Source organism: Conger conger, chromosome 2 (assembly GCF_963514075.1).
Source record: "Conger conger chromosome 2, fConCon1.1, whole genome shotgun sequence".
Classification (NCBI taxonomy): Eukaryota; Metazoa; Chordata; class Actinopteri; order Anguilliformes; family Congridae; genus Conger; species Conger conger.
In genome coordinates, this window is record NC_083761.1 from 13,502,751 (window position 1) to 13,519,543 (window position 16,793).

At 40.4% G+C, this 16,793-nt stretch overlaps 1 protein-coding gene across 3 annotated transcripts; it reads left to right on the forward strand.

The window, feature by feature from the left end:
• Positions 1-2,153: 2,153 nt before the first annotated feature.
• Positions 2,154-16,341, forward strand: LOC133121490 (pantothenate kinase 1). Of its 3 annotated transcripts, none has more exons than XM_061230685.1 (7): positions 2,154-2,646; positions 8,749-9,101; positions 11,825-12,078; positions 12,549-12,725; positions 12,891-13,014; positions 14,399-14,524; positions 14,644-16,341. In XM_061230685.1, the coding sequence occupies exons 1-7, from the start codon at positions 2,382-2,384 to the stop codon at positions 14,701-14,703; spliced, it is 1,359 nt and encodes a 452-aa protein (XP_061086669.1). In that variant the 5' UTR covers positions 2,154-2,381; the 3' UTR covers positions 14,704-16,341. The 3 variants fall into 3 exon arrangements, with proteins under 3 accessions (XP_061086669.1, XP_061086670.1, XP_061086671.1); XM_061230686.1 differs by lacking the exon at positions 2,154-2,646 and adding an exon at positions 3,507-3,666; XM_061230687.1 differs by lacking the exon at positions 2,154-2,646 and adding an exon at positions 5,809-5,854.
• Positions 16,342-16,793: the final 452 nt, after the last annotated feature.

Genomic DNA, 16,793 nt, shown 5'->3' on the forward strand with positions numbered 1-16,793 from the left:
AGTTCCTCTGTTATTGCATATTTGTCACACTACCAATTTGTCTGAATTAAAGCAGTTTTGCAAAGAAGAGTTGGCTAAAATTCCTCCACAGATACAGTACCAGTCAAATGTTTGGACACACCTTGCCCTTTTCTGATTAATGTTTTATTTCCTCTGTTTGTCATAAATCAATTCACATGTGATCAAAGTGCAGATCACAGCTTTTTATTGAAGAGTATTTTTTATACATTTTTGTTTCACCATGTAGTAATTAGAGTATTTTTATACATAGCCCCCCATTTCAATGTTTGAGACAAATGAACAGAAAGTCAAATCAAATAGTCATGTTTTGTATTTGGTTGAATGTCCTTTGTATGCCATGACTTCCTCAAGTATGTGACCTATCAACATCACCAGAGACTGGATATCTTACAAGTGATACTAAAACCTAACCTTTGTATTTGAATGGATCTCTATGGGAATTGGTTGGTAGGACTCAATTCAGCTGTAAATTACACTGATACAGTATGGAACACATTTGTGGATGGTGATTTTTTTAAAGAATGTTTTTTAGTCATCAAGGGACCAAGGTGTCAACCCAGCCTGAAACCACTGTGCTGTCAGTAGATACAATATGCAGTAGATACTACAAGGTTTGTTTTTTTACATTGAGCTCAACAGGAAAATTAGTCAGGAGAAACAACTCTTGTAGTATCTACTGCATATCTGGCAACAGCATGATACCTTGGCCTGTTGATGACTTAAAACCATTTAGCCAACAAATAATAAAATCATTTACAGCTGAATCTAGTCATAACCCTCAATTCCCATAGAGATCCATTCAAATGCAAAGTATCACTTGTAAGACAACCAAGGCAAGTCTGAAAAGAAACTCTAAACCTTTAATAATGTAAAGGTTTAGAGTGGCCTAGTCCTGACTTGATCCCAATATGACAGGAACTGAAATGAGCAGTTCATGCTTGCTCAAAAGCCTACCAATTTGTCTGAATGAGAACAATTCAATATGAAAGACTGTTATCAAATTACAGGAAGTGTTTGTTTGCAGTTATTGCTGCTGTAACTTGCAGTTATTGCTGTTTAAGGTTGCAATTACTTTTTCACAGAGGTGCTATGGATGCTTGATAACTTTTATCATTAAATATGTTTTGTGTTATCTAAATTATTTTTCACAGCACTGTATGTATGAAAGCCAAATTCAGATTCTGATTAAATAAAATAAAAAAATGTGTTGGTTGGTTTGATATCTCTTAAGAAAATCAAAAGTATTATTCTATGTCATTGATTTTTTTTATTTTGAAGAGGTCAACTGTAAGGTTGCACAAAGCCTACTCCTTTAGGATGCTGTGTATTTAGGTGCTGTGCCATTGGCCCAAAAAATATAAATAAACATGTACATGCATTGAAATTGACTTGCAATACAATAGGCAAAATTTGATAATATATAAATATTTAATTTTGAAACTTAGAATTGAATAAAAATGTAGAATACAGAAAGTCCAAGTGTTTGTTTTGTTTTGCCCTTCCCCCTTAACATTAGCCTAAATATTAAACATTTCATGAAATACATAATTAGGATATGATTAAAACATAGTTTCACTTTTTTTAAATTAAACCTGAAGATCAGGATTTATCACATGCTCTGCTGGATAATTGGTTTTTAACTGATTTAAGATTGTTTACATATTTATTTGTTAATAATCTTCGAACATCTCCAGAGACCTGTTGTTTCAATCTGAATATATTAAGGGTAATAAAACAATCACAGGAAAAATCACAGACGTGGCCATGGTGTGCATGTTAATGCTGCACCTTATATTTGGCAGCCCATAAGCCATTGCGTGTGTCATTCATTGTGCCTACGTTGATTTTGAAACCAGCATTTAATATGTTGCATGTTTGGCTAACACGTTGGGTACTGTGTAAGCGTCGATAGACCGGTTTTTAATTCTTAAACTGATTTATTGATTGTAGAGTGCAATAAATTCCAACAATAGTGCATTGTTCTCCTGTAAACAAAAATAAGGATTTATCTAAAAGGAACCTTCGTTCCTCCAGTTCTCCCTCATGCGAAGAGAATGGGGGTGGGGAGGCATGTCGCTAGTGACGTAGTACCGGCTGTTTAACTCGGAAGCTGCTGCGGGAGAGGAGTATGAAGGAGAAAAAAATGACCGACAGTGACCTCCACCTAGAGCTGTAGCTGTTGTGTTTCCAGCGATTAGTGAAATGTAAACCAACACTATCTTCATATTGTATTACACATACACGATAGGTAGCTTATTTAAAATATATATATACATACAGAATACCGAGTGGAAATCCGGTGTGAGCTTCCTCTTTTCTATTCTTATTAACGTTGCCTGCGTTGCCTTTTTTAAAAAGAAATGGATAAAGCGAAATCAGTTGCGGAACAGAACGGATTAGGTATTTGCCACGCGAATGGACTGCAAAATGGCTTTCATTCTCAGCCACTAAGCAACGGGACGTGTGCTCATGGTCCAAATGGAAGCACTGGCAGTAGTAGTAGCGGTAGCCATAGTGGTATTGAAAATTTCCACCATCTTCACCAGGACCTACAGAATAATGGATCCCCTGCTAAAAGGTGCAGACTTCGTAGAAGAATGGACTCGGGAAAGAAAAACAGACCGCGTAAGTCTGTATTATTGCTTTCATCCTGCAATAAAACTGATCCTTGCCACGACGCGTTTTTCATTGCTCTGCCTCGCAAGGATATGCTAATTATCGTATCATAGTTCATGTCATAGTTCCAGTGTAGCTGTGTAATTAATTTGGATACATATGTAGCGTATATGATATTTATAATCGCTTGGATAAAACGCACTGTGCGCAGTTGGTGCGTAGCCTGTACAACCGTTGACTCTACCGTCGTAATTTATATGTGCAGAATCTATTCATTACTGACGAAATGAATGTCTTGTAAGACGGAGCTTGGGGCACATGACGCCTGTCAGTCAGTGTGTTCACAGTAGCCTACAGCTGAATGATATGCCCTTGCGAGTGTGTAAAAAATATGATTGAGAAAAATGCATAAAATATTTTATCCAGTCTTAAATAGGGCTGAATTGGGATTCCGTGTTACTGACATCCATTCAGTGGGCGTTTTTTCAGTAACCTTGTCAGGTCCGTTTTTATTCATAATAATTAAAGGACATGACACGAAGACGGCATAGCTCCGAAACTCATTATGTTAAGAGGCCACATTGTTGTCTTGATCTAACACCATTGCTTGAAGAGAAATGAAAAAGATACCACCTCTTCTTTTGTTATTATGAAACCTTTGAGATAGTTGTATGTTCCGTTTGATTGGTCGTTCCAGAGTCAGGAGGTGTGCTGAAATCGCTCCTGATACGAAGGCATGGTCTTCTCAGCCAATGAGAGTTCACATACTGACTATGAGGCTGGGTTAACGAAGCAGACGAAGCCACCCCATTAAAACAGCAGAACATTCTTTCTGCTTTCTAGCCATTATAACTTGAAACTTTGTTACAGCTACGATGCTGTATATTACCACCGTGACAACAACGTAGTCAATGAACCCCGGGATAAAACGCACATAAAACTGCACTGTTGGGAATTCAGATTTGTAGTGTCGTTACGTAGACCTACATCTGAGCATCACTATGAAGGTTAAGGGTATTAAGAAGCCAGGTAAGGGATGTTATGTATCGTCTTGAATGTAGTCTTGTGTTTAGTGATTTCATTTCCCTGAAATCTGAATTTTTAAATAATTAGTAAAGCGGATGGCAGTGTTTTTAGCTGAGTATCAATGGAAAAAAGGCAACTAAAACCAATTTTTAAAATGCACATGCAGTTATACTGTGTTTGGTTTTTGGGAAAGGATTCATTTTCATTCTCAGTATAGAAGAGGGAATTGGTATTGGCATTGACTATTGTCTTGACTGAATTGCACTTTCAGCATTTGCCAAGTAGCTCTCGGCATAGTTAGGGACACCTGCTTGTCAGCATTCCTGTTCTCCGCATAATTTTCAAAGAATCCAGATTGTCTACTTTACATTTACCAGTCTGAACATAGTCTGATTCCACACTTCCAAGGCCAGTGGCCAGTGACTAAAATCCCAATTAAGAATCTAGAGCACAAATTTATCTGGCCAGTGAGTGCACTTTAAGATGTCTGTTCTAAGGTTCCACCCACTGCTGAACTGGCCTCCTACAGTAAACTCTAGTAACCTTGACCTAAGGAGTCATGTAGGAAGTCTGCATGATTTATTTTCATTAAATAGAGAAGAGGTGGACATCTCTGCTCATAAGTGTTCCTGGTGTTAATTTTTATATATATATATATATATGTGTGTGTGTGTGTGTGTGTGTGTGGTAAAACTCATTTAAGTGTTTAAATGATAACTGTCACTAGTTCAAATCTATATGAGGTACCTGCATGGTACTGTGCACAAGCATGAATTCTAGCCATACTGATTATGTCAAATCAAGATAATGATTTTGTTAGACTATATGTAACTAAGTAAAGTATCAATTACCCCCTCCCCACAGTTCAAACCCAAGCACACTCTGGGTATACCTCATTTACAAATATGTGTAATTTGTGAATTGTGGCTATATCCATTGTGTGATTCAAAATATGAGTCTAAAACCTAGAGCACACTGACTGCCATTGCCTTTGCCAAGTCAGCTTGCCCTGTCACCTGAAATAACTCGACAACCCAAACGGAGTTCCACTTCAGAAAAACTTTTCAAGGTGTCAGGTTGAGCAGGCTGTGAGACAGCTACACACACTGTATCCAGTGCACTGGCTCTTAGTCACACTAACAACATACCACCTCGCTGCTTTGCATGGAAACACATTTGAAATGGTGACACATCCAGTTAATTATCAAGGAAAGTAAGTTTAAAAAAAAAAGGAAACTAGTGAGACAGTATTCAAACGCAGTGCTCAAAGCTAAGGGCTCTTTGGAGTCCAGAGCTTTAAGGTGGAATGATGATGCTTGTAAATTATCTTAATAGATAAACAGAATAATACCAATACAAAATGGGAGTGCATGAAAATATTGGGTATGTATTGGTTTTAGCCAATGGTAGGCAAAAGTGAACTTCTCACTGTCCACCATCAAGCTAGAATTATGACTGATAAGGTTGACTGATGCAACATACAGGTGTCACAGAGGTGATTCATTTAATGCACGTCTGGTGCTCTATTCTAGGTAAAGTCTTTATTTAAATCGTTTGATATGCAAATCATTTTCTTTCCTTCATGAGTATACATCTCTGCAACTCTATTTGTTCCATGAATCTATACATTTGTTTACCTTTGCATTTTTGCTATAACCTGGCAACACTGGCATGGACACTGGCATGGACACTGGCAGTGTGGCCAGGCAAATATTAGTAGTAGTTGATATCGGTCACAGAATTCTCATGCCATGCATGACTAATAAAAGGTGTTATTAATGTTTAACCATTTAGGAAAGGTTAGTCCTTTCACCTTCCCCACTGTGTGTGTATGTGTGTATGTGTGTATGTGTGTATGTGTGTATGTGTGTATGTGTGTATGTGTGTCTGTGTGTGTGTGTGTGTGTGTGTGTGTGTGTGTGTGTGTGTGTGTGTGTGTGTGTGTGTGTGTGTGTGTCTGTCTGTGTGTGTGTGTGTGTGTGTGTCTGGATGAAGGTTGCAGTATAGTGAAGAGTTAGTTCTACTACCTTTATTATATTATAGTACTACCTTTATTTGAACCTTTACTTTTTCCATAGCCAGCTGTTCTCCATACAAAGTACAGAGTGATGAATTCTGACCATGCTGTGCTACGATCATGTGACTAATGATGTCGCTAATAGGTGTCTCTTCTGCTGTCAGCCTGTGCAGGGTGAGTTTAATTGTGGAAACTGCAGGTGGGTACATTTGCACAGTACTTTGGTCCCTGAACCTCCTGGTAAGGAAGTAAACAGCCCTTTCACCTACATGCGGGGCCTGTCACAAAGCCCTCGTAGGACAAAGTAGTGCTGGGTATCCCTCCGTCTGCTATCTGGTGACCCAGCTGCTTGACCAATGAGGGACTAGGCCTTTTGTTTATGTTTTCCTCCCTGCATTATTTACCCTTTGCTGCCCAGTCTGGAAGGCTATTATCAGTGCATCCCATAATTCAGTGCTGCAGCTACAGGAGATGCCACGGTACAAATTTCTGGAGGCAGAATGAAATTGGGTAATCATGCTGATCGGCGAAGTCAACCACCCCCAAAAAACTTGTTTTCAGTTCGATATGAATGAAACCAGAGTTGAGGTATGACACTGTCTGAGAGATTCTGCCTCTTGGAGTATTGATTTTGTTCCCTCAATTTACTGGTGTATATCTGATTTGTGATTTAATTTTTAACTTGAATGGCTGTTTTCATGAAACCCTCCTGTAGATTCCTTATCTGGTAAAGGTTTATTATAAACTTTGGGCTCAAAGGTAGAACAAAAGCCTTGCATCTGATTTTATGATGTACTGTCAGGTTATGAAGATTACTTTTACTGCATGCATGATTTTAAAAATTGACGTAACGGCAACAGTTACAGACTTTCCCTGACTTTCAGTGGCGTGTTATTGTATGTCTATGCACATACAATGACACCCGTTTGGCCGGTTTCCGAGGGAGACGGGAGATCCGGGTTTCATGTCGGTGCACATGGTATTACAGCTAATGTAATTAAAACAATTGTGTTTTGTTGGTGTGGTTCCACATAACTCCATGAATCTCTTGGGTAACAGCCATGTCGTCATGGAGTGAAGCAGCACAAGCTGTGCAGAACGCGTGGTCGCGGGCGGAGGGTGGCGTGGCGTAACGGGGTGCGCTAAGCTTGGCTCTTCATCCCTCAGCATTGCGAGCAGCGGACCACTGTGTGTCTCAGCCGTATTCCAGCTGATTTGACACACCCAGTCACAGGTTGATTTGTTGTCAACAGATCGGCTGTTCGCCGGCACTAATCTGACATTTGTAATGCAAGCCTTGACTGTTTCAGTATTTAGCGGCTGAAGAATGTTTCTGCTTGTTTGTATGAGGGGTGTTGTGTGAAGACCTGCTGGAGGGGACGATTACGCTTTTGTTCAGAAACCTCCACTGCCTTAGCTGGTTCCACAGGTTTCCTGGCTTGACGCTGATGGCCATTCACTGAACTGATCCTCTGCACTTCACACATTCTCAGATGTCCTATTGAATTTGGCTTCACTGTTTAAAAAAAATCCTATGGTAGCAGACTGTATATCTAACAAATGTTACATTTCTTTACGGCGTTTCGCCACAAATGGTAGAAAATGTTTACATTTACATCTCTGTTCCCTATCTGTGATGGGCTACATGTAGATTCTAGTTCATTTATTTTCGTAATGTATTGTGTAAGTGTAGCTAATCACAAATAATCTGTTTAGCTTTTTAGTCCTGTGAGGTGAGCCAATTGTTTAGGCAGAAGTGATATATGGCGTGACATTTTGCAACCTCTGCGGGAGCAGAATGGAGAGGTCTGGCTGTGGCTGGATGGAGTCAGGTGGCCTTTTGAAGCAGAACAGACCCTTTACCTGCGTATCAAACAAAGTTTTGAATTGTTGCAAGGTCGCCAGTGGAGGGAGATGAGAAAGGGGGGTGGAGGCAGGGAGTGGCAGTAGGCGACAGTAAATGCCCTGTGCCTGGAATAAGAACTTTGAGTAGGTGGTGAGGAAGGGGCGGATTCTCCAGATGACATTTTAAAAGTAGCCAAACTGGACAAGAGGAGTGCAGAATGGCAAAATTAGTGTATAATATCAGGCTCATGTTTCGTATATCCCAGTTTTTGTTTCCTGGTTTTGTTTCTTTGTTTCTGACACTGCTTTTTGTCACCTCCAGTTGATAGTTTGTTCTCGTATTGTTAACAGGACAGTGTGCCAATCTTTATATACACAGGACAGCTTCCTGAAGCCGAGTAAATTCAATGGAGTGAAATCAATTCTCTCCAATAAATGATAAATAAACTCACTGGGATTAGGAAAACCCAAGTGAAAGATTTTTTTTTTAATATAGTTTTTAATGTACAAATTAATTTACTTAGCTGTGTGATTTAAATGAGTGGTGGCTAGGTAGCTAGGCAGTGTAACTCCTTTCTGGTGTTTCCATGGGAACCAGAGCTAGCAGCTGTTTCTGCCCTGCTGGCTACAGTGGCTGTAAGATGTGTATTTCTCACTCTGACTGGCTCACTTTCTGCCCTGATTTGTCAACCAAATGCAACCCATAGCTCTCTGAATAATATTAGCTATATTGAATTCTGTTAGTCGACCAATATGAACTGCCTCTTTTATTTGGATAGGCATTTTAGAAATATGAATAACCAATATTCTACATTGCATATATTTAATGAAAGAAGAAACACATTTTTTTTTTTTTGGTTGGTTTTCAAAGATTAGTTTGCTTCAATGTAATGATGTGGAAACCTCGAACCTGACAATCACATATAGCTTAGTGCAAATATACACTTTAGTGTGATGAATGTCAAGTTTATTGTCAATACATTAAGCAGACTGTATGAAATAGTCTAAATCAGTGCTATAAAAACTTTCTTTTGAATGTTAATTTTTAGATAAATGATGAAAAGTAAGAATGGTTCACAGTCCTAGACATTATTATGACAAATTTAAAATGTGGTGTTCAAGTGGTTTAATGAACAACTGAAAATTAACTGGAGATGTTGGCTGAGAATATGAATCCCATGTATACACTGTGATTTGAGAATACGAGTGGTTTTGCGTTGCAGCCTTCCCCTGGTTTGGGATGGACATCGGCGGGACCCTGGTGAAGCTGGTGTACTTCGAGCCCAAGGACATCACCGCCGAAGAGGAGCAGGAGGAGGTGGAGAACCTCAAGAGCATCCGCAAGTACCTGACCTCCAACACGGCCTACGGCAACACGGGCATCCGCGACGTGCACCTGGAGCTCCACAACCTCACCATGTGCGGCCGCAAAGGCAATCTCCACTTCATCCGCTTCCCCACCCAGGCCATGTACCGCTTCATCCAGATGGGCCGCGACAAGAACTTCTCCAGCCTGCACACCACCCTCTGTGCCACCGGTGGCGGGGCCTACAAGTTCGAGGAGGACTTCAGAACGGTGCGTCGGCCGAGTCATTACATTACATTACATTACATTACATTACATTATTGGCATTTGGCAGACGCTCTTATCCAGAGCGACGTACAACAAAGTGCATACCCATAACCAGGGCTAAGTGCGCTGAAAGACCCTAGAGGGAAGTACAATTTCAATTGCTACCCATACAACAAATCAACAAATAAACAAACAAAGCAAAAGTAACCAAACTTAACTATCCAAATACTGCTTACCTAGCCAACTAAAAATACCGAAACACTACGTAAATCACAAAGACAACAATTAAGGTTCACAGGGAGGTAGGGAGGGATGGGGAGAGGTGCTGCTTGAAGAGGTGCGCCTTCAGTTTTCGCTTGAAGGTGGGGAGAGATTCTACAGTTCTGACCTCAACGGGGAGTTCGTTCCACCACCGTGGAGCCAGAACAGACAGTAGTCGTGAGCGTCGGGCCGGGCCGACCGAGGGGTGGGGAGCGCCATGGGTTTGGGCTGGAATTGAAGTTGTAAATTGAACAAGCCAACCTCGGGTTTATAGTTAACTTTTGAGCTGTGCGAGGGGACAATCTGTGTACTTTGAGCTAGGCTGCGATTGCGGGTGAAAGTATTAGTTGCTTGTGAAATGGCATTTAATGATACATTTGGTAGAACTAGTGTCCTTGTGACAGTGCCCCAGTTTTGGCATGTCTTTTCTGCAAAGTAGTCGTAGTTACACCAGGATTTTATATGATGTGTGAATGACTACTTATGAAATAAGTATGAGAACAGATTATGGAAAGCAAAAGCAGCCATGACTGATCAAACTTGACAAGTATAATAAGTGACCTCCAAGCCTTGATTCAACCAATTAATTGATCATTATTCAATTGATTAACATTTTTAAAGCGTCTATGCACATTGTCCTATCAAGGTATAAACAATCAACAATCAAATTTAACATTAAATTAAATATTTATTGTTATGTTTTATCTATGTCTTGGTGTATTAAATGAATGCTCGTCATATATTAATGATGGTTGGTGTTTTGGATTTGTGTGTGAGACCTATCAGTTTGTTAGCTTGTCATCAAATGCAAGTCTGAGTCAAGTCTCAAGTCTCTGAGGGATGAGTGCAAGTCAAGTCTCAAGTATATGAGCTAGAGTCCAAGTCAAGTCTCAAGTTTCCAGAATGGTGCAGCTTAAACCACAGTATGCCTATAGAAATTAATCACGATTGCTATGCTAGTTGAAGATCTAGAAACCAGTCTAGTCTAGATGACATTTTGTATATGACGTGTGTATCAACTGAAGAAACAGTATTATCAGGGGCATACACAAACAAACTGGTTATTTCATTAATTTATTAATATATCAGTGAACTACCATGCCTGGGGCAACATTGGCAAAGCCTTTTTTAAGATGGCTGGGGAAAGGCTTTGCCAAAACCTCAGGTCTGATGTGGTATCAATAAATAAGATAAAATAAATAACCATTCTATTTTTTAAGAACTCTGTGTGAGTCATGTGACATTAATGGTGACGTAAACATTACCATGGGCCTGTAATATAAGATGAGGGTCAATACCAAACCTGGGGCCTGTTACATGGATGCAGATTAAGCTTAATCCTGGACTAAATTCAGCTTCGCATGGAGAATCTCCAATTGAATTTAGCCTAGGACGAGGCTTAATCTGCATCTGCGACTTAATCATAATACTTATAACCCAATCATTATGGTTTATTGGTTTACGCTTAACTTTTAATTGAAGGTAAGTGTTAAGCATTTAATTATTCAAAATAAATTAGTTCTATATATTTTTTTATGCAAGAAATCAGCAGCTATAATTTTGTCACTACATCTACATTATAATATTGAAAAACCTAGCTAGAATCCTAAGGGAAGCCACTAACCTAATGCATAGAGAAATGAGTGCAGTACTTGCCAAACTCAGGTTCTACAGCTTTTAATGCCAACGTCTATTACAAACAAGCTTAAGTACATAGAGTTGATATTTGTAGAACACTGGAACAACAATCTATGTCCACGGAACTACTCCATAATGTCAGCGAGTCATATTGAATGTTCAATTAGGTGACGTTATGGAGTAGTTGCATGGAACTTGATTGTCATTCCAGTGTTGTACAAATCAACTACGTACTTTAGCTTGTTTGTAATAGACGTTGGCATTAAAAGCTGTAGAACCCGAGTTTGGCATGTACTGCAGCTGCATGCGGTTTTGAAATTATTCATAATTTCACTATGTATAGGTTGTCCTTAGGATTCTAGCTAGGTTTTCCGTTAGCATAATGTAGATGTAGTCAATCCTGGCTCCCGATTTCTTGCATAACAAAATATCTAGAACTCATTTATATTAAAATAATTAAATGCTTAACACTTACCTTCCAATTAAAAAGTAAGAGTATATTAATAAACCACAATTATTTGGTTTCAACACTGTAATTCCGTTTACTTTTAATTTTTGTTGTGACATTGTTGTGTATGCGTCTGTGTATGTGCAACTTCCGAGTCGAGTCCGAGTCCCCATCTCTGTTGTATAGTTACCTGCAGGAAATTGTATGTGGGTGCATCAGACATATGTTGTGCATGCTTAGTGCAGTGTGTTGTTGCTGGTCCTGTACCGGTGATATGGGAAGCTTTGGCCAGGGCAGCTGTCTGTGTCTGGTTTGGCCATGCAGGTTCCACCATTTGCTACGCACACACTCATCTGTGACTCTCCCAATTTCCTTCCAGATGGCCGACCTGGAGCTTATGAAGCTAGACGAGCTGGACTGTCTCATCCAGGGCCTCTTGTATGTTGATTCTGTGGGGTTCAACGGCCACCCGGAGTGCTATTTTTTTGAAAACCCTTCTGACCCTCAGAACTGTGAAAAGACGACATGTTGTCTGGACAACCCCTTCCCCATGCTGCTGGTGAACATTGGTTCTGGTGTCAGCATCCTGGCCGTGTATTCCAAGGACAACTATAAACGGGTCACTGGCACCAGGTGAACATAACGCCCATTTTCTATTTCCCAGTCTGTGGAAAATAAAAGCTAATATCCAACGTCTTAAAACCCGTTTTGATTAACTTATATTGATTGAAATCTCCTATTAAAGGAGATTTCAAATATTCTCCCTTGTTGTGTTTTTACATCCCCGTGCTGACTTATATGGGTGTTATCTATTCTATTTAAATCCTCATCATCTGCATAATTAACATTGTGGTTTGTAATTGTGTCTGTTGCTAATATGCATCACATGTTCCCCCAGTCCACGTCTGCCTGATTTGTAGATGCAGATTCCGATGCCTAACATAGAATTTTATGAAGAAGAGGAGGATGCAGGTGTATGCGATCGCCCTGCTGACTCTGAGCACACACAGAGGCAGTGGAGCATTTCTGTAGACCTCACTGCCCCACGCTATGGTGGCATAGGTGCCCGCTCTCGGCCTCACACCTCCTGTCTGCCCCCTCAGCCTTGGAGGTGGCACCTTCCTGGGCCTCTGCTGCCTGTTGACGGGCTGCGAGACGTTTGAGGAAGCCCTGGAGATGGCGGCGAAGGGGGACAGCACCAACGTGGACAAGCTGGTGAAGGACATCTACGGCGGAGATTACGAGCGTTTCAGCCTGCAGGGGTCTGCCGTGGCGTCCAGGTGAGGCCTGCCGGGCTTCTCTCAGCTCGGGGAACTCCTTCGGCTGCCGAGCTTCTGCGCCACGCATTGCGTTTTCACGTTTGGAATGGTTTAGGTTCAGATTCACATCCACGTGGTGGTCATTCGTAGACATTGTAGCCTGATAACACATGCCTTACATTGCAGCTTTGGTCACATGATGAGCAAGGAGAAACGGGATACCATCAGTAAAGAGGACCTTGCTAGAGCCACTCTGGTCACTATCACCAACAACATTGGCTCTATCGCTCGCATGTGCGCTGTGAACGAGGTAGGAAGAACATCTTGACAAGATTTAGGTCTATCTTATCTTTTTGATAGACTTTTCGATTACTGCCCATTTGCCTGACTGTACAGACAGCAGTTTATTTTGGACTGGGAGTAACACATACCTTTTCTGCATCTCCTTTTGTTCTGTTCACCCTTGTACTTCTTTAGCGGTAAACGCATAAAATACCTGCAAGTGACAGGAGGAGCTTGGAGTCCAAGAAATGGTTTTCTATCTGCTTTCAGCTTCTTTACAGTGTTGCCTTGTGGCACGGAGATCAAGCAGCATTGTACAGGGCTATCAAAGCGCATAGAAGAACGACAGGACGTCCTCCTCTGTCAGAGCTAGTGGTGAAACTTCTGCCTCTGCGCCACCTTGTGGCGAAGAGAGATGGTGTTAAAATAGGTCCTTGGACTGCTACTTTTACTCACGACCACTAGGGTGTTATTAACATAGTGCTCAGACACTAGAGAACATCACAAGTGACTACAAGAAATATTTCCACAAACCTGCCACAAACAATTGATCATGCCAATAACTAGATCACATTTAACTTTTATATGCATTTTTATAATTACAGAAAAAACTATATTTGGTACCTTAAACAATATATTGTACTGTAATCAGTTAATCTCAATTTGTCAATTGGCACCCTGTGCTTATATCATGGACAATAGTCTCCTGTGTCTTTGTAAATCTGTAACAGTTCTTTTTGGACTATAGTCAATAGCACCGACCTGAATTATTGTCCTCCGCCCTGAGCCCTGCATTGGGGTAGTTACAGTATATTTCAAATACTCTTGAGTGAGTAACTATATATTATCTTAATAGTAATAATAAAAATAGTATACTCTGCATTCTTGTTATAAATTTTAATTATAACTTTATACTTCAGCATACCTTTTTCACATGGAATGGAAAGTATTTAGGTCTCAGGTGCTTGGTTAAAGCTCAGTAAAGTATGTACCTAGTCTTTCTGATGTAAATCAGCTCTCTAATCTAATACAGAAATGTAAAAAAAAAAAAAAACAGGCGAGAGGTTGTTGTCATATCCACCGGTTGAACAATGTATAAATGAATCAATCACCCTTTGAATCAATGTCATTTTCAGAAGTTGAGGCCAGTGTCATTGTCGATAAATCTCTCTCCCTCTGCTTTTCTGGCAGCACACAGCAAGTGAGGACATTTTAACCCACTGATGCCATTTTCAGTTTCATAAATAGCTGGCAACATAACCCAAGTCAGTGCAGGAACAGTCAACAAGATATATTTAGTTCAAGAACTATTATTTAACTTTGTGTTATACTGGAACTCTACCGAAAGACAGACACTTTATTTCACCTGAATATAAGTAAACGCTGCTTAAGTCATGTCCATTTTCTTTCAGAAAATCGAAAGGGTTGTCTTTGTTGGGAATTTCCTGCGAATCAACACAGTATCCACAAAACTGCTGGCGTATGCCATGGACTTCTGGTCCAAAGGACAGCTTAAAGCCTTGTTCCTTGAACATGAGGTAAAAATGAAAAGTTCTTCCTTTTAACTTGCATGCTCGCTGTTAAGCCCTTTTGATGGGATAATTTAGCTGTAGGTGAGCATTATTGGAATCTGAAGAGAGTTTCCTGTTTTCTGCAGGGTTATTTTGGTGCGGTGGGTGCCTTCCTGGAACTGCTGAAGATGACAGATGACCTGTGAGAGGAGACAAAAGAAAAATCACACCTCTCAACTGAGAAGCTGCTGTACAGATATGAGAGAGCCACTATATGAACTGAGGAAAAGCCATTTTAGTAATTTAATGACTGTAAATATTGCAATTTCTTTCCTCTATTTTCCCCCCAGATAAAAGATTTTTAGTAACTGATTTAAATCCTAATGCAGTCTGGAGGTGAGGTGGGTATTTGTGAGGTGTTCGCAAGCAAACTTTCCTGGTACTGTGTGTAAATATATATATATATATATATATGTATTTTTAGAAAGTGCGCTAACGCCAAAACCTACTGACCTTTTCGTTCTAATTTCTTTTGCATTTTTTTTGTTTTTTTGTTTTTTTTAAGTGTTTTATTTGTTGTTAATTTTAAAGTTGTGAGGACCTACTCAAGAAAATGGACCATAACCATAATTAGTAAGTGATGCCTCGCCATACCATTTGTGTCCATTGGCCCCATCATGGTTCATAATCCCTGTAGTTTCCCAAAGTTCATACCAGACGAAAATGCCTTGGCCAGTTTTTGTGCATGTACAGGTGGGACCAATCCGGCAATGGAAATTGGTCATTACAACTGGCTTGTTGTCTGGACCTGTGCTAGCAAGGAAGATGGATGACTCCATAGGTCATCTCACTGAGAGAGGCAGGTCTTGAATTAATTTTTAATGGCCTCTATTGCAATTCATGGAGTATTTCATCCCTCGCAAACCCTTTTGTTGGTGTGGAGAAAACCTTATTCACACAGATAGGCTGTGCATTGTCCCCAAAATGTGTCGTTAGATCTGTAAAAAAAGAAAGAGGGTCCATTTTCTTTCCTTTTCTGAGGTGTACTTTTAATCAGAATCTTGTGATTTTTGTATTATGTTGTGTGTTAACAATGAGTACCCCTAGGAGATTTTACTATTTGACCTTTTGGTTAATTTTCATGACATTTCATGATAGTATCTTGGTTTCAAGTGAAACTACCAAGCTGGCCTGTGAACTGCTATACATCGCACACTGTCCTGCCTTTTTCAAAGGATTCTTTGAGAAGTTTGACCTTTCCTTTGTCACAAACCATAATTGTTCACCTCGAGAAGCCGCACCCATGACTGTTGGGTAAGGCCTGTCCTTCATAGTCTTCAGTGGTAGACAATGAGCAAATGACAACTAGAGTTTTATGTCTTCTGACCTTACAAAGTCCAAACCAGTTTTAAGCTTCTGGACAAACAAGACCCAACTCGTTATGATTATTATTTTTTTTTTATGGTTTCAGTGTCCACTGCAATTGATTTAAAATATGTTGAGAAAAAGTAATCCATTTATCTCCATACTCAAGGTGCAATTTTGGTTTTGGTTATATTACGATGTGAATGCCGTACAGTAATTTCCTAAACGATTAAAAATGAAACGCACGCAATTCTCAGATGTAAGCTGGCAGATTAGCCAGCTCTTTAAAGGAGAACTCAAACTGATTTTTGAGGGGACCTCTTCCCCCTGTACATATAAATACGCTGTAGAACTTAAACACTGTGCTGAGCAGAGCCCTATAAAGGACATAAGTGGCTGTTTAGGGCCCTGTGACTGGTGGGGGGCCCCCCTATTTATTTGAAAATATGTATATTATTTATGATGTTGGGCTGGGGGGAGGGGGGGAGGGGGGAGTGTGCTCAAATCAAATCCCCTCCACAGACAGGGCGGGGACTGCGCCCCCCCCCACCCCACCCCCCCCACCCCACTCTCGTGTCCGAAAACAAAGAGCAGAACATCCCATTGCCTAAGTGGAATTACTGGAATTGCATTACTGCCTGGAAAAAGTTCAGTGTCTTCAGTGGAATGTGGGGTTTCAGTGAGACTGGTTCTTAGTAGTTAAATCCTTTATTATCCCCCCCGTGTCTTTCCTTTCATCTCTCAGAATTGGTATTTGCCTCAAGCTGTTTGGTGCTACATTCTGGTCAAATCGGATGACAGCACTCCAACAATGCCATGTGCCACCACGCTCAAACCTGGAAGCTCTGTGCAGTTGTGTTCGCTACGGAACAGAGCCGTTGCATCTCGCTTAATGCTTTTTATTTTGTCCGAGATCTAAACTCTTTCTGTT